General features: G+C 36.3%; 1 protein-coding gene across 1 annotated transcript in view; it reads left to right on the forward strand.

Annotated features, from left to right (window-relative positions):
* Positions 1–16,194, forward strand: part of CHM (CHM Rab escort protein) — a 175,450-nt gene extending 159,256 nt beyond the window's left edge. The window contains exons 13-15 of the mRNA XM_074278021.1: positions 1,096–1,197; positions 5,120–5,280; positions 15,563–16,194. Of these exons, the coding sequence (XP_074134122.1) occupies positions 1,096–1,197; positions 5,120–5,280; positions 15,563–15,739 (440 nt within the window). The 3' untranslated portion in view covers positions 15,740–16,194. The remainder of the gene's footprint in view (positions 1–1,095; positions 1,198–5,119; positions 5,281–15,562) is intronic.
* The last annotated feature ends 2,488 nt before the right edge of the window (positions 16,195–18,682 follow it).

An 18,682-nucleotide genomic window follows, 5' to 3' on the forward strand; every position in this document is an offset into this window, starting at 1 on the left:
TGTGAAATGAATTCTTATAACCTTACATACTTTCACACATTGATTTCCATTACAGAATTGGAGGTGTATTTGGGCAGCGAAGGGAATCCTTCTCAGTAGATTAGAGTAACTCTGGACAAGAAAGGGGATGTGGGGGGCCACAAAAATGGGCCATCCTCAATATAGTATGGGAATTGGTAGTGATGTAGTGCTAGAATCTAGGATCTCCCTTTTGCCACTATCTTACTGTTACCACAAACCCTTTCCTATATTTAGGGATCTACTTACTGTGAGATTTTTATGTCTGCGACATCTCTTTGCCGCAACGGACACTTAACGTACTTGTTGAATTGAATCTTGGATCCTTTCTCTTTCTTGTGCTTTGCTAAGAAATGTCTTCTTTAAATTTGTGATGCTCTTTAGCCTGAAAAAACAAAAACAAAAACAACTGAGCTTTAAAATCAGGGCTTTGGATTTCATAAAAAGCAATTAGAGTAAAACCTCATTCACTCAAAATTATTGGAAAGGAGATTTTTATTTAGTGAATAGTCTGAGTTTCGGACGAGCTTTAATTCATACATGTTTGTCATCAAGCGCATCACATTCAAACTAAGCCAACAAAATATATCATTAAACAGAAGTCTTTGTGGATACAGTTTAATAAATCCATAAATTGTTATTAGCATGTCAGTGATTCATGTGTACTTGGGTTTTTCTAGAGTATTTTAAAAATTGACTCTAAATAATTAAAATCTTAATCTCTTCTACAGTTTATTTAGTAGAACAAAATCACTTTTTCTTAAATGGTCTATAATTCGTAAATGGTATGTAATATAACAAATTTAGCAAATTCTAAGTTAATGGGGTCTGAAGTTAATGCGTTATTGTAATGTTGGATTTAGAAATCTGCTATGAAAAAAATAAACTTGTTCAGTGAATATAAGGGATTCCATTACTAAACCTAGGCTTGGCATATTTAAGTGCTTGTATCCCTGTGTCAGAGAATACCCGATCGCTGCAGATATACAGCCAGATTTTGGAGATATACAAACCAGGATTCAAAACATACTAACCTTGTTTTTTGTTTCCATTCCCTTCTCCCCTGCATTTGAATAGATCTCGTCCATTTGACTTGTCTGTCCTCAAAGAAAACAGCGAGAGAAGATTTAGAGTCAGTTGTGCAGAAACTGTTCACTCCGTATACTGAGGCAGAGCTGGGTAAGAATATTCTGGCCGTTCTTGATAGAAAGGTACTTTCACTTTGTATCTGAATTTTCCTTTAAGTTATCTCCTGAAATGCAATGTGCCAGGTTTTACAAGCACTCTATTAGAATGATTGAGGTGGGGCTCTTATCATTTCAGCGAAGTTAAAAAAAAAAATTAATGCTCATTATTAGCAAAACATAAGAAATGTGTGGCAGTCCTTCCTAATCATCCAGGACTTTCACCGTGTACATCACTTGGTTTTTTTGTTGTTGTTGTTGTTTTTTTTTTTTTTTTTTTTTTTTTTGATGTAATAATCCTTTTGAGAAATCATGTAGGGGAAAAAAAAATCATCTTTGCATTATCAAGGTTTGGCCACAAGAGGGCAACTAAAGCAAATTGAGTCTGTTTATTTTTTATGTATAGCCACAGAAATGGCCCTTTAAATTAGTTTTTCCTTTGAATGAGTATCCATGTCCTGCTAGGGGTTCATATTAGAATCTTGTTCCCTTGAGTTCATTTCTGGTTCTTTATTTCCTTTGATTGGTAGTGTCTGTTCACATGGCCTGTGTGTCCTGTGTCCTGTCTCCTATTTTAATCTCTTTTTGTCCTCTTACTGCATGCCTTGTTTTTTTATCTTAATGCAGAGGAATATAGATGGGCTTATACATCTACATAAGAGAATACAAATTGCTTCATTCCCAAATGCTAATGCTAATGGGACTAACTCACTTTATTTTGTACTGTCTGAGTAAAATTCTCCAATCTGAAAGTATATTTTGTTGTGAGTGGGTATTTAACTTGCTTTTTACTAAACATCAAGATTTTTCCCATTTTTAAGCTTCAAAAATGTCACTGGTTATCATTATAACTTTTGATTGTGAAGTTACCAAAATTTTACTAAGATATTATTCTTAATTTAAATTTAAAGTTATATCTTCAGCCTTTAGCTTTAATCAAATGAATAATTTCGTTACTTAAACTGCGAACTTTGTACATGATATCTGGGGCTATGCTCATTATTTTTTCTGCACACTTATCCCAGTAAAAATTGTTACTATAGTCAATACCCACAGCAAAGAGCATACTTCCCCTGAAGCTACCATTTAGGGATCTTTTTATCATATATATATATATATATATATATATTATAGTAGTTATTTGTAAAAATCAGCTTGGAGAGCAAATGCACGTTCATTAGTTAACATCTTCTAGCCATTTGAAAAAAAAAAAAACATTAATCTTAATGTTTAAAGTGATCCCGTTTTGAAATGATGTATTGTTTAGAACCTGACTGAAATTCTTTAGTAAGAACTCTGAGATCAGAAGGGTCCTCAGGTGCACCGAGGCACTGAAAAGCTAGTTTTCACTGACACATGGGCCTTTTTATCATCAGGATGAGGTAGTGGTCGTATTTTAATTAAAATGTCAGAACAAATACTGTTGGAGTTCTTGAAAATGAATCACCAGATAAAGTGAGCACTGGGCCATGGCAGGTCAAAGAGGCAAAGTCACCTGGAGAACAGGACTCGATTCATTTTCCTGCCTAAATGAGGAAGAAGGAACTTTCTAAGGAAGAAGAACTTTTAATGCATTAAAATGCATTGCTCTTTGCAGAGAGAACTCTGTTTTCACAGATGAATTTAATCTGTATTTTAACAAGTATTTGCTAGAAGTTGTTTTTAAAACTCTGTAATTATTGTTTCAAAATAGATGCTAAATGAACTTTTTTTTTTACCCCCCCCCCCAAGCCATGTTTACTTTTCATTTCAAGCTATAGAATTTCAGAAGGGTATGTGTTAGGTCAACATTGTCATATGGTTAGTCCATGTATTTTTGGTAGAAAACAATAACCTCCTCTTAAGAACAATAGTTATTTGACCATTTACCATAAAAATACCTGTAGGGCTGCCCTTGCTATCCAGCTTGTTTGGGTTTTGTGTAATGTGTCATCAGAACACAGAGGGCTAATATCTCTTTCCTGAATGCTATTCATTCGTCTCTACCTGTTTTGTAAGTATCTCCTTTAAATGTCCTGTAGACTTTTCAAATTCACAGTGTCCCAAATGGAATTCATTCTCTCTCCTGACTCCATGCACCCCACCCCCAGCATCAATATCTTTTTTTCATAATAGTTTTTTATTTTAAAAATATATGCAAAAATATTTTTCAGCATTTACCCTTGCAAAACCTTGTGTTCAAAATATTTTCTCCCTCTCTTTCCCACACCCCTTCCCCTAGACGATATGCTATACATGTGACTCTTATATATATTTCCACAATTATCATGCTGCACAAGGAAAATCAGATCAAAAAGGAAAAAAAAACCACTAACAAAAAGGATGAAAATACTAGGTCCACATTCAGTCCCCATAGTCTTCTCTCTGGATACAGATGGCTCTCTCCATCACAAGTCTATTGGAATTGGCCTATATCACCTCATTGGTGAAAAGAGTCACATCCATCAGAATTGATCATTGCATAATCTTGTTACTGTGTACAGTTTTCTCTTGGTTCTGTTCACTTCACCCAGCATCAGTTCATGTAAGTCTCCCCAGGCCCCACTGAAATCATCCTGCTGATCATTTCTTATAGAACAATAATATTCCATAACATTAATATTCTGTAACTTCTTCAGCCATTCTTCAACTGATGGGCATCCACTCAGTTTCAAGTTCCTTGCCACTACAAAAAGGGCTGTCACAAACATTTTTGCACATGTGGGTCCTTTAACTTTTTATTTTTTTTTTAACAATATGAACATTTTTTTAAATAGCTTTTTATTTATAAAACATATGCATGGGTAATTTTTCAGCATTGACCCTTGCAAAACCTTCTGTTCTAAATTTTCCCTTCTTTCACCTCACCTCCTCCCCTAGATGGCAGGTATTCCAAACATGTTAAAGTATATGTTAAATCCAATATATATATATATATATATATATATATATATATACACACACACACACACACACATATATATACATATCCATACAGTTATCTTGTTGCACAAGAAAAATCGGATCTAGAAAGAAAAAGAAAAAAAAAAAACTTGAGATGGAAAACAAAAATGCAAGCAAATAACAGAAAAGAGTGAAAATGCTATGTTGTGGTCCATACCCAGTTCCCTCAGTCCTCTCCCTGGGTGTCGATGGCTCTCTTCATCACTGAACAATTGGAATTGGTTTGAATCATCTCATTGTTGAAGACAGCCACGTCCATCAGAATTGATCATTGTATATAATCTTGTTGCCGTGTGCAATGATCTCCTGGTTCTGCTTGTTTCACTCAGCATCAGTTCCTGTAAGTCTCTCCAGGCCTCTCTGAAATCATCCTTCATGAATTGAAATCTCCATGAAATCATTCCATTTATAATTTCATAGCCATGGTAACAGTTGCCTCTGTGCTCTATAGTGGAAAGAACCTGGACTACAAGTCAGGAGACCTAGGTTAGAATACTTTCTCTGCTACTTAATGCCTGTATGATCTTGGGTAAGTCACTTAACTTTTGTGGGTCTTAATGTTCTCACCTTAAAATAGGGGAGGGAAGGTAGGAAGAAAGGGAATAAGCATTATTAAGCACCAGCTACCTACGAAGCATTGTGCTGAGCACTTTACATTTGTTCCTCATAACAACCTTATAAGGTAATGTTGTTATTACCTTCATTTTACAGATGAGGAAACTGAAGCAGACGGAAGATAAGTGACTTGCCCAGAATCACACAGCCAGTAAACATCTAAGGTCACATTTGAACTCAGGTCTTCCTGACTCCAGGCCTAAAGCTCTGTCCATTGCAGAACCCCCTAGATGCTGAATGGAAAATGAAAGGGCTAAAAACCTGATGGTCTCTGATTCTATGGGCTTCTGGTAAATCATATATATCAGCCTTTTGTTTCTTTAGCATATAAATACATACACATTTTGTATTGATTTTAGAAAATGAAGAACTAAAAAAACCAAACCTTCTGTGGGCCCTGTATTTCAACATGAGAGATTCTTCAGATATCAGCAGAGAGTGCTATAATGATTTACCTTCAAATGTGTACGTGTGCTGTGGACCAGATGGTTTTTTAGGAAATAAGAATGCTGTCAAACAGGTAAGGTGATCGATCATTGTGTTTGTCTGTCTGTCTCAGAGTTTCCTGATTTTATTTTAAATGAAATGTTGGTGTAGAGCACCTCATCTTTGCCCTATATCTTAAAACTCTCTGTTTTTCTGAAAACAGCAAAGTCAAGTTTTTGAAATACCTTAAATGCCAGTCAGGCCTTGAGAGTTGTGGAAGAAAACTTGAGGATGGTTTTGTGAGGGAAATAAAATACACTGATGTCCCAAAGGACTCTTGCTTCTTATTCAGCCCATTAGGCTACTAGTAGGTACTTTTGAATTACTCAAATATTGTTGACAGGTTTTTGAAGTACCTCAAAAAAAATGCAATGTTAAAATGTTCTTAATGCATTTTAGTCTAGAAAAAAAAAATTGTGTTCTGTAAAACATGTGGGTTTTTGTTTTTTTTATTATTCCCTACCCTCTCACCCCCCCTACAATAAACAAGACTCCATGAATGTTTTGACTTAGGCTAGTATCCCAGAACCCAGTGCCTCAGGCAACACAATGCTAAAACTAGCCTGGTAGTATTGTTGGGAAACCACTTTTTCCTATTCTGTAAAACATTTTAGGAAGAATTAATACAGATTCTAAAAGTTTCTCATTTATGCTGTAGTACACATTTAATTGGGAGAGAGAAACCACACCATGTTATTTATGTTGAGCACTTTCCTTCCTTCTTTCCTCCCTTCCTTCCTTCTCTCCCTCCCTCCCTCCCTTCTTCCCTTTCTTCCTTCCTTCCTTCCTTTCCTTCCTTCCTTCCCTCCCTCCCTCCTTCCCTCCTTCCTTCCTTCCTTCCTTCCTTCCTTCCTTCCTTCCTTCCTTCCTTCCTTCCTTCCTTCCTTCCTTTCTTCCTTTCTTCCTTCCTCCCTCCTTCCTTCTTTCTTTTTCTTCCTTCTTTTCTTTCTGTCTTTCTCCCTTTCTTCCTCCCTTCCTTCCCTTCTTTTTAAACAAATGCATACTAGTAAGTTAGTTCTGTTTCAGGTTGTAGACTGAGTACTTCCTCACAAGTGCTAAATGTCATGGGGGAGCCTGATTTGGCCATTATTGTAGCAAAAATGACTTCATTGGTGTATCTCTCTACCCTGATGCCTACCGCGATTTCTGGTGACTTAAGTACTTAGAGTAGGCCTTTCAAACACTCTGGCTTCTCAGTTATTCCATTCCCCTAACTCCCCTTGATCTTCCCGGCCACCTCTCACTTGAGATACCTCACTGTCGCCTGAAATTATTCTCTCTTCAACATCCTAAATGCTTTAATTCCCCATTTCCCTTCCTCCTACACCTCCTGAATTTCACTTTTATTAGACCATTTGATTCCATGATCCATCCCCTTTTCTAGTCCACACATGTTGTAACACCACTGTGTTTTCGTCACAGTTTTAATGCTGCATCCAGCCATTTCAACAAGACACTCACTCTCTTCCACCCTTCAATTCTTTACTGTCTTGTCATTTCCCTTTCACACTTTACTAATCTTCAAACCTTAGTCATTCCCCTTTTCATCTGTTTTCTTCACTCTTACTACCCGTATGCCCAGCACAAGACCGTGTTGACCAAGTCAGTATAACCTCCAGTGAGCCCTTACACTGCATAGTCCTTCTTTAATTCATTTCTCACTGTCACATTCTCAGAGCAGCTATTCTAAACATTTTTCTCCCTTCGCCAGCTTTCAACTTTTAACCCCAAAGCTCCCATTTCTCTCAAGAGGTGACTTTTCCTCCTTATTGCATTGAGATTAAGTTTATCCACCATGAGCCTCCTCATCTCCCTTCCTTTATTTCTCAGAGCCTTTCTGTCCTCAAGTATTCATTCAAACTTCTCTGCAAACTCAGGTTATGAGGGTGAATCCTTTGCAGAGACTTACCACTCTATGTATGTCCTAGATCCCCTCCCCTCCCATCTTCTCCGGGGCCTTTTCTATTCATCATGCTCTTTCTGTGGCATGCAATGTCTCTCTCTTGGTTCCTTTGCCTCTCACTTGACACTGGTATTTCTCTAAACTCTTTCTTACATATTTCTTGCATCAACTTTTAGAAAGAGTGGATTTTATACCGGCTGCTTTCTTGCCATCCAGTCCTCAGATTAACCCCGTGTCATCTGGCTTTCATCCCCACCTTTGTACTAAAACTGCTCTCTCTAAAGTTAGTAATATTTTTTCTTTATTTTATTGATGCCTTCTCTTTTGCCATCATCTGTGTTTCCCAGTGTGTCACCCTTCCCTCTCTCAGAGAGCCATTTCCAGTAAGAAATAATTAAAAATAGGGGAAAAATACAGTTCAACAAAAGTAACACATCACCCAAATTCAGTATTATATGCAATATTGCACATGCCAATAATCTCTGCTGAAAAAGGGAGGCAAGTACATCCGTGTGTCCCTTTTTTGGGACCAACCATTCAGTTTCAATTGTTCCATTCTTCTTTCCATTCACATTGTTGAAGCCATTGTGTATATTTTTCCCTAGTTCTGTTTGCTTCATTTTGTTTTAACTCATATTTCTCTAAATTCCTAACATTCATTATTTCTTACACTATACTAAACTACACTACTATGCTGTACTATACATTACACTACTATAATATCCCATTGCATATGTGTATTACATTTTCTTTGGAGATCCTCAATTCTTGGCTACTACCAAAAAAATATTACTATAAATATTTCAATATATTATGACCTTTCACCCTTTCTTTGACCTCTTTGGGGTATTTCAGTTGGACCTCTAGATAATTTGTTGTGAAAATATTGAACCATTTGCTTAGTGTAATCTAGATCATTTTCTAGAATAATTAGGCCACTTGAAACTGCCACCAATTCATAGGTATGCTTTCCCCCAACCTTCCAACATTGACTTTTTGCACCTTCTGTCAGCTTCGTCAATTTGTTGGGTATGAGATGATACTTTCATTATTTTGGCTTCCCTGTCTCTTATTAGTGATTTAGAGAAAGATTTTATATGACCTTTCAGAGTTTGTGATTCATCTTTTAAGAGCTATTTCTGTATATCCTTTGTCCGTTTATCCATTATCACTAGTGACTTCTTAATCGTCAAATCCAGTGGCCATTGCTCTTGACCTTTCAGTAGTATTTAACTCTGGGACCCACCCACTTCTGGATACCCTGTTCTCTCTTCACTTCAAGAATCCTGCCCTTTCTTCTCCTTAGTCTTCTTCTATGTTACTAACCACTCTCCTTTCATATCCATTTGTAGACTTTCTTTAAAAAAAAAAAAAAAAAAAGAAAGAAAGAAAGAAAGAAAAAGAAAGTTATTTACACCAGTTTTTCCCCTAATGTTCTCCTCATTACCATGGCAAAACCAGCTGACAAAGCAGCTATATTTGGCAGCATATGTAGTATTTGGCAACTGCTATTACTTTGCCTCTCTAATTAAAGGAAGGAGTATTTTTTATGGTCTCCTCTTCATTACTGAGATTAGTCATCATATTTTCTCTGAGATGATGTATTTCTTAATTCTGTTTTATTTACATTATTATAGTCATTGGGTATGGCATTCTCTTAGTTGTTTCTTTCAACAGTTCATGAGTTTGAATTCCTCATATTTGTAATTCTTTAATGGTTTAATATTTCATTGTATTTTTATACCACACTTTGTTCATCAAATCTGTAATAGATGGCTAAAAGCTTTGTTTACTAATGGGACTTTTAAAATTTATTATCAGAAATACTGATATTAAAAATATTTGGGTATCTGTGGAGCCTTTGACCTCAGGATGTACTATCCTCCTTCTTTTCCGATTCATCTTTTCTGGACTCCAAGTGTAGATGTCCCCCTGAGGACCTGTTCTCAGCCCTCTGCTCTAGCTACAATCTAGTTCTTGGAGCCTAATCCACTCCTGTAGTTTTAAATCAGTGGTGACAAACTCAAATAGAAACAAGAGCCACTAAACCATATATTAGGATCCTTATGGGCTGCATACTGACTTAGAAAACCACATATTCATTTTTATATATTTTATTGTATTTTTACTTATTTTATTACATATTTTTCAATTATATTTTAGTGTGGTTCAGGCCATACTCTGGAGTATCATGGCCTCCATGTAGCCCCTGAGCTGCTTGGCACTTCTGTTCTAAATTATTATCTCTGTGTAAATGCCTCTCAGATCTATATATCCAGTTCTCCCTTTCTCCCTAATTTCCTGCCTCATTTTCAAATGCCACTGTAATAAGAATAATTTTTTTTAAACAGTATTTTATTTTCCCCCTACTTCCATATAAAAATAATATTTAACATGCCTTTTAAAGTAATTTTGAGTTCTAAATTCTGTCTATCCCTTCTTTTACCCCTCCATGAGACAATCTGATATAGGTTATAATCATGTAAAACACATTTCCATATTAGTTATTTAGAACCAAAAAAAGAAAGTGAAAAATAGTTTGTGTTGGTCTACATTTTGAACTCCATCACTTCTTTCTATTGAAGCAAATAGGATTTTTCATCTTGAGTCCTTTGGGATTGTTTTAGATCATTGTATTGTTGAGAATAATTAAGTCATTTATAATCAATCATCACACACTCTTGGCCTTGTTTGTATCCTGAACCTCTTTGCCAATCTCATGAAGGCTATGAACCTCATTACCAGAGTCATATTTTTAAATGTATAAAATAAAATACTTAAGATTATAAAGGAAACCAATTCTGTTGAAATATAATACTCCACATACTTTAAAAAACCAGGTTCAGCTATCCCAGGTTAAGAACTCCTGTCCTGGAACATATCTGTATATCTTATAGCTAGTTTCCTTTCCCCTACATTTTCCCCACTTTCATTCATCATTCACTCAGTAGTCAAAACATTCTTCCAAATACATGGTCTAACCATATCTATGTCTTTCCTCGTGTTTAATCCTCCTCATCCCAGGTAACACTATCTATAAAAGACACACTCCTTAACATTGAAGATTCTCTACAATGTCACTCCATTTGGCCCTTTCCACCTCATTTCATGATTCCCTTTCATTCCCTCTATGTTCCTGCCACAATGACTGCCATTTGTTTCCTGTTTTTTTTTTTATCTTGGGTTTTTCCTCTCATCTCTTTTGGTTTATTTTCACAGACCGTCATATATGCCTGTAGCATGTCCTCCTTTTGGAACTTTGCCTGTCCGTGTGCTTACAAGCCCACATCAGGCACCACATCATCCCCAAAGCCTTCCTTGATCCTCCTCTTTCTTCTCAATTTTTCTCAGAACACTTTGGATCCTTCTGATACATCGCTGTTATAAATGTCTTCTCCCACATCCTAGATTTAAACTCCTTGAGTTCAGCTACTGAAATGTTGTGGGGTTTCCCTCCATATTTGTTTTCCCAGCGACAGACACAATTCATTACATAATAGATGTTTGATAAAAAATTGTTGAGTTCATTTAGTAGCTGTTGGCCTTCATACCATAGACCCCAGGCTTTCCTTTCCATTTTCTTTTTTCTTCTCATCCATTCCCCAAGGTCCCTCTAAGCTCCCAGGAGGGTCTAGCCCATGGTGACCACATGTAAGTTGGAAACATTATGCATTTTGGTGTTACTGAGTATTCAAAGCCTTTTGGTTTTGATGTGCAAACATATTTCCAGTTAGTCATTGTGCCTTTTCTGGGCACAGTAAACCCAGAACCCAAGAAACCTTTGTGGTTTCTCTTCTTTTGCTACTGATGCCACTTGAAACCAAACTGCTGAGCATTTAGAATTGGACTAACAGTAGTGTTAATGTGACCTATACTGTGCTGCTAGGAGATTATAATTAAAAGATAATAGTGGATTTTTACAGTGAGGTAATTGACTTTCCAAGAGTACAAATTGTAAGAATAAAATATTATCACAGTAGAAAATACTGCAGTTATTGGTACTAATTATTATATGCTATTAAATACAATTGATTTTTAAAGTTATTTAGATTTTAGTTTCATATCACTTGGTGAGGGAAAAACTTAATATTTTAAATAACATTTATAAAAACCAATGAACAAATGGGGACTTACAGATCAAATGAGATCTAATTCCAATGTAGTATCCTGGGAAAATCTGAAATACTCTTTTGGTTTCTGTGGACAAAATGAAGTATATTTACAAAAGTTCTGATGTCTGGTACCTGAATTTGGCCTGTATAGAATGTGTCAAAGCCCAGACTTGTTTTCTAGATAGTTCCTAGGCCCTTATATTTCTTGGTGGGCAGGTTACAGGCCCTCAGGATCCAGCCTTTATTAGTTCATGTCACTGAAATAACTCCCTCCCCTAGTGGCCAGCTCTCAGAGGAGCATATGCTCTCAATCCAACAAGGTTGGTTTGTAGGATTAGTCTCTACTTTAAGCCTCCCATGCCTGCAAGGCCTGCCAGAGCCTGAGTATGCATCGGCTCATTCATTGCACAAATGTTTATAAATGTTTGGCCTAACCTTTGAGAACCTAGATCTACTTCCCCTACAGAATGAAGCATCAGAGAGGGATGTGAGTACAGGTTTTTACAATTAATATGCTTAATTTTATCTGTGTAGCAAATAGGATTTCACCTAATACTTGTCTGAGAGCTCACTTTTCATCAGCCTTTTACAATCATCCTCCATTTTCTCCTCCTTTACTCTAGTCTCTAAAGAAGACATGATCCTTCTCCTTACTAAAGCTAATTTCCAAATCTGTGCATTTGATTTTATCCTTTTCCTGTTTTCTCTGGCAGACTGCCTCCAAAATTTTCCACTCTCTCCCTATCCATTACCTTTTTCTCTGATACCCACCAGGATGCACAGCTATTCCCCTGCTCTTAAAATAACCTTAGTCCACCTTCCATTCCTTCAAATTGTCAACTCTCATCTTCCATTTTCTTAAACTCTGAGAAAAGGCTATCTAGAATTGCTATTTTTACTTCCTCTTTTTTCACTCTCTCCTCAACTCCATGCCATTTGGATTCTGAATTCATCACTCTAATTGTTCTCTCTAAGGTCACAAATGATCTAACTGCCAAATCTGATATTTTTTTCTACAGTCTTCATCTTTCTTGACCTCGTTGCACTACTGAATATTACTGACCACCCTCTCTTCCTAGATATCCTCTCTCCTGAGTTTTTTAAGTTTTCCTCCTGTTTCTTTATCATCCCTCAGTTTTCTTTGCATCATCATATTGTGCTCCCTAGATCTGGGTATACCTCAAGTCTTTGACCCAGCTGTCCCCTTTCGCTTCTCTGTACATTGTCTTAGTGATTTCATCAGCTCTTTTCCATTTAGATGTGTGAATGCCTATGCCGCCAAAATTTATATTTCCAGACCTAGTCTCTCTCCTGAATTTTAGTCTTGTATTACTAATTGCCTATGGGCACGTCAGGCTTAGTGCCCCATAAACTCCTCAGATTCAAGCCGAATGTATCTTTCTTCACAGAATCTACTCCTTTTTGGAGCTTCCCTTTTGATGTCAAGAATACCCTCATCCCTCTAATTATCCAAATTCACAAATTTGGTGTAATTTTCAGTTCTTCATTTCCCACATGTCTTACCTACTCAGTTGCTAAATCTTGTTATTCCTACCTCCACGTCATCTGTTACTTTTTCCCTTTTCTCTACTCCCACAGCCATCACCCTTGATCAGTTCTTCCTTTCAATGATTTTCCATCTTGTCTCCTTCCCTCCAATTCTTTCCACTCCCTAATCTGTCCTCTACTCAAATGCTAAAGTGAGTTTCGTAAATTGTAGGTACAACTGCGTCATCCCGCTACCTAAACTCCATTGATTCCTATTAACTGTATAATTAAATATAAACTCCTTTATTTGACATTTCAAGCCTTTAATATTCTGGCCCCAACTTATTTTTCAACCATATTCAATACCCTTGCCCTTCGTATGCACAGTACAGCCAACTACATAGATCTGATTGGTCTTCATATCACTTTGTTTGCCTTTGCACTGCTCGTGCATCCTTGGAACACATACTCTCTTCAGCCCAGCTTTCAGAATCTCTTTTCTTCAAGGTTTTCCCCAAGCATCGCCTTTATGTAGTCGTGCCTTTTCCCCATATCATCTTGTATCTCTTTCAAGGAAGCGCAGACAAGTAAGAAACTTTTGAAGTTAATGTATAAAATGTATTATTCCTCGGATTCTGATGTTTATTGTGCAACAAGAAAATGATATTCACACACATGTATTGTACCTAGACTATATTGTAACATATGTAAAATGTATGGGATTGCCTGTCATCGGAGGGAGGGAATAGAGGGAGGGGGGGTAATTTGGAAAAATGAATACAAGGGATAATATTATAAAAAATATATATATAATAAAAAATTTTAAAAAATGTATTATTCCTTTAGTTAAAAAAGCACCAGAATGAAATAGATTTTCATGATTTTATATATAATCTTCTCTTTCTGTTCTGCTTGTATGAATGAAAAAACTTTTTTGTAGTTTCAAACCCTTAAAATTATAGATCCATATACATATATATGTCTGTATATGTCTATGTATATGTCTGTGTATATGTGTTTACTGAGCTCTCACTGCAGCCATTCTATTACTTCTTAATTCATTCAACATTCTCCCACTTTTCATTGCTATTATCACAACTAATATTCTTATCTTTTCTCAGACCTTATCAGTTGCTCATGCTTTTCAAGTCATCTTCATTTGATCTACTCTGGCTATATGTATACTTACATACCTTGTTAGAATGTGAAAAGTTCTTGAGAAGAGGGACCATTTTTGCTTTTCATTTATATCCTCAATGTTTTAGCCAAGTACCTGGTATATAGTAGTTGTATAATAAATGCTTGTTTCCTTTCGTTTATAATCTTGTTATTTTAAAAAAACAAACAAACAAAAAAAAGTGTAATTTCAAAATTCCAAGTAAAAAACAATCCTTTTTCAAATAAGGTGATCTTAAAAAAAAAATTCAAACAATGTTCCTTCAAATCATCAATATACAAGCTATTTTCTACAATAATTAATGGAAAGCACGATTTTAGTTAAATAAGGTTAACTCAAAAACTAGTAGACCTGTGAGCACACTGTATTTTTTAAATTGTAAAATTTCTATGAATGTCAGACTTTGTTATAGTAAGGCCTAATTTCACAAATATTTCATTTTTTTAAAAATCTAGAATCAAGTTTATTTCCAAACTAATGTCTTTCTCAAATATTCCTAAGAAGCATAAGGGGGGGGTTCCATCCATCTTCATTTCACCTCCATCTTCCCCTTAGAAATTTTCTTTTATCTTTATGCACCTGCTACAAAACGTGGTGCAACTAAGTGGTGCATTGATAGATTGCCAGTCCTGGAGTCAGGAAGACCTGCATTCAAATGTGGCCTCAGATACTTCCAGCTATGAGACCCTGGGCAAATCACTTAACCCTGTTTAACTCAGTTTTTTTTTCTTCTGGAAAATAAGCAAACTACTCTGGTACCTTTGCCAAAGCCCCAAATTCACATAGAGTCAGATAGGATGCAAAATAACTGGATAACAAAAGAATCTGAACTCAATAGCTGACTTTGTATGTTGTTTGGGAGATGAGAAGGAATCTCTACAATATAGAAAACCACTATAGTATTTGGAACATATATTCAGTGAGATTATGTCCTGAAGTGGACTTCTCTTCAACCAGCTAAAACCTTTTTCAAAGCCAGTATCCCCATTGACTTGCCACTCTTATTTGCTTCATTCTGTTGCCTGGCCACATCCAGCTCTTCTACAGTCTTGGAAGTTTGGGGGCCATAAAGCCCTGAGAAAAGAGAATGATAGCGAGGAGGTAAAGGGTAGAGCAAATTAGAGGACCTTTCCAAATCTGAGGAGTGGCTTGTTAGAATTATTATATGTGAAACAGACATCTTTAGATATCGTAGTGCTAAGAAAACTCAGCCGTGCTGAAATTTCATACGTGAACTCAAACTGCATTTTTGTTGGTATGTACGATGACCTTGAGGTTTTAAAAAATCTGCTCAATTTATACTTAATTGTAAGCTATCTGGTATGTATGTGAAAGCTTGAGGGGTAGAGAAAATGAGGGAGTAGGGAATTAAGAAGGACAGTCTTCATTCATTTTAGAAGAATTAAGTGTGTTCTAATAATAGCCTACAATACTGTGAGAGAGTTACTTTTGATGAATGTGTACTGTTAGATAAGTGAAAAAGCATGTAGACTTAATGAAAATGTTATGATGATAAGATGCTTTTGTAGAGAGTATAAGGCTTACTTTTTTCAGAGAAAAAATTGTTCTGAAATTCATAAGCACTTTGAGTTAAATTTCATTGCATATAACATTTTGCCATTTCTTCCCTGGGCAGGCTGAAGCACTTTTCCGGCTCATCTTGCCAAATGAAGAATTCTGCCCGCCTCCACCAAATCCTGAAGATATTGTTTTTGATGGAGATGGTCTGCAACCAGAGCTTTCTTCACCCAAGCCAGAGAATGCTGAAGAAATCACAGACCAAGGAGATGTAGAAGAGCACTCAGAAAAATAGATGACAGTCAACCAGGGAGCCCTACTTCAAAAATTGTCTTCAGTGTCCAAATTGTCTTAACGTGAGCAAAGTTAGCAAATGACTGAAAAGCAATAGCCACACTCTTTTTTTCCTTTTTCCAAAATCAGAAGGTTCCCTCCCCTGCTTTGAAGAAGGGTAGTGTTGCACAAAGTCAGAACCATACTTCTTTTTTTTTTTAATAATAGCTTTTTATTTTCAAAATATACGCAGACATAGTTTTTAACATTCACTCTTGCAAAAGCTTATATTCCATATTTTTCTCCCTTCGTCCCCCCACCTCCCCTCTTAGACAGCAAGTAATCCAATATAGGTTAAACATGTGAAATTCTTCTATACATATTTCCACATTTATCATGCTGAGCAAAAAACATAAGATCAAAAAGGAAAAAAAAAATGAGAAAGAAAAAAAAAAAAGCAAGCAAACAACAAAAAAGATGAAAATACTATGTTGTGATCCACACTCAGTTCCCATAGTCCTCTCTCTGGATGAAGACGGCTCTCTCCATCCCAAGTCTATTGGAACTGGCCTGAATCACCTCATTGTTGAAAAGAGCCAAGTCCATCACAGTTCATCATCACATAATCTTGTTGTTGCTGTGTACACTGTCCTCTTGAAAACCATACTTTTTAAAACACTTATTCTTCCTGTTTTAAGAAGTCAGAACTTTTGTATTAATAGGTAGAGTTTTTACAGTGCTTTGTCTCCCAGGAATCACAGTCCAGGTTAAGGGACCTGATGAATTGGTAGCTGTGGTGTCGTGTTCAGACAGTGTTCCCTCTATTTCCTCGGGCTCAGTAGAGTCTTTCTCCAAAGGCTCGGCTCATTGGAATACCGAGCCCTTCCCTGGCTTATTTCCAATGATAATGTTTTCGTGAGTGGGCAAGTCTCATTTACATGTATAAGTAAGTATAGTTTAGGAGAACTAAGATTACATAAGCAAGCCATCTTTGCCTATATTTTGAGGAGTTTTTACAATCTGTAGAAGCCCCAAGATATGCTTGAAACTTTTATACCCGCGTTTATAAAAGACTGGAGTTCTTCAGCTATCTTACTATTACTAGCTAACAGCATGTTGTTTAAGCAGAATAGTTATCTTCTTATTTGGAATTTTTTTCCTTAGTAGGAAAACTCAGTAAAAACTAGTATCAGAAGCAGTGACAGCTTTGAAACTAAGTGTATGTTCTTACTACTAAACAAAGCAATGGAGATAAATAGCAGGAGTAGCCCTGACCTGATGATTGACAGCTTGGAGACGAAGATGAATCCTTGCTATGCCAGTTTCTGTCTTTGGGCAAACACTTTAACCTCTCTGTGCCTCAGTTTTTCCATCTGTAAAATGGTAATAATACCTTTCCTTGTGTACTTGATGAAAATGCTATAATAATAAGATGCATTTGTGTAGAGTACAAAGCATACTTTTTTCAGGGGGAAAATGTTCTAAAATTCTTAAGCCCCTTCTTCTGACTTTTGATTTGAGATGAGCAGTTAAATACTCCACACTGTAAAGTAGCTCTAGGTTTCTTGAGAAAGCAGTGAGATCATCCATAACTATTCTTATTCCTGTGTACCAAGATTTTGAAATGAAAATGCATTATTTAAATGTATTCATTTCAACATATCAGTTTATCTTAATTGTCAGGGACATAATATAGATCCTCTAAGGTATTACTACATGGAAGTATGGCTTTGAGCTTTTACCAGGATAAGTACTATGTAAATTGAAGTCATATTCCTTTTCTCACAGGCATATCCCAAACTAGTGAACAGAACTTTATAATTAGTGAATCCAAAGGTGTATGTGACAGAAAGAATTCTTTATCTGAAGACCAAAGCCAGTTATAATAACAATTTCTGTATGTATTAAAGAGATTGCCAAGCCCAGGCATATAACCTACTTTAAGGGCAGTGGTCAGTAGCTCTAGATTACAGTAGGAAAAAAAAAGAAGTCGAAGTTCATTGTAATGAGAGCTGGCCTGTTTATTCTTTTTGTCTTCAAAAAAGCCATGGCTGCCTGGGAAAGCACGTATTTCAATATACCTTCGCTGTAACTTGCCCTCAAATTTCCCCACGTTATAGGAATCTACAAGGAAGAAAGTTGGTGCTTTCATCAATTCTCTCCCTGGGAAGAGGGAAGAACAGAATATTATGAATCTGCACAGGTAATTTTTTGAAGCCAGGAAGTGTAGAAATTTTAACCTCTTCCTTCCCACTGCGCGCCTCCCATTCCTGCTCCCCACTGTGCCCCCTCGCACTTTCAAGACGATTTGCTGCCAGTGAAAAGTCTTCCCTTTCCAAATGCAAAATCTTCTCTATTTGCTCTTCTGATTTTAACATATCACACATTTCATGTGTGGTAGAATCCTCTTGGCTTGTTCTGTGAGTTTAGTTCTACCATAAGTCATGTTGTAGCTCCCGAAAACCAACTACTGCATGCAGTAAAAACCTAATATATCTCTCTATATATAACCCTATTAGTTTTAGAGCTCCAGGGGTTAGTTTTTCCCTGGATACTAGCAATATAAAAGGGTTCTACTGTATGTGAATATTGGGTTGGAATATAATTGCAGTAGGCTGCACTAATTCCCATCTTTTGTTTTATTTTATACATCCTAATTTAGCTTTTTAACTATAGTGTACAAATTTATGCAAACCATAAATAAACGAGGTAAAAAATCGAGGTAACCTCAGATAATAGGGGGGAAAAAATCCAGAGTATTCTCCTTTTGGTTTATTCAGTCAGACAATGTAGGGTATACTATAGGAAAGCTTAACCTGTGTCATGCCGTATTTTTAGCCTTTAACTTATATGGACATAGCCTCTCCAGTTACTCTAGGTGCTTGGTGAGGATTACTTATGCAAGAGGGCTCCCTGAGTCTACTATGGATAATCTTCCATCTGCTGTTGAAATTTTGAATCTAGG

This window comes from Sminthopsis crassicaudata, chromosome X (assembly GCF_048593235.1).
Source record: "Sminthopsis crassicaudata isolate SCR6 chromosome X, ASM4859323v1, whole genome shotgun sequence".
In the NCBI taxonomy this organism is placed as follows: Eukaryota; Metazoa; Chordata; class Mammalia; order Dasyuromorphia; family Dasyuridae; genus Sminthopsis; species Sminthopsis crassicaudata.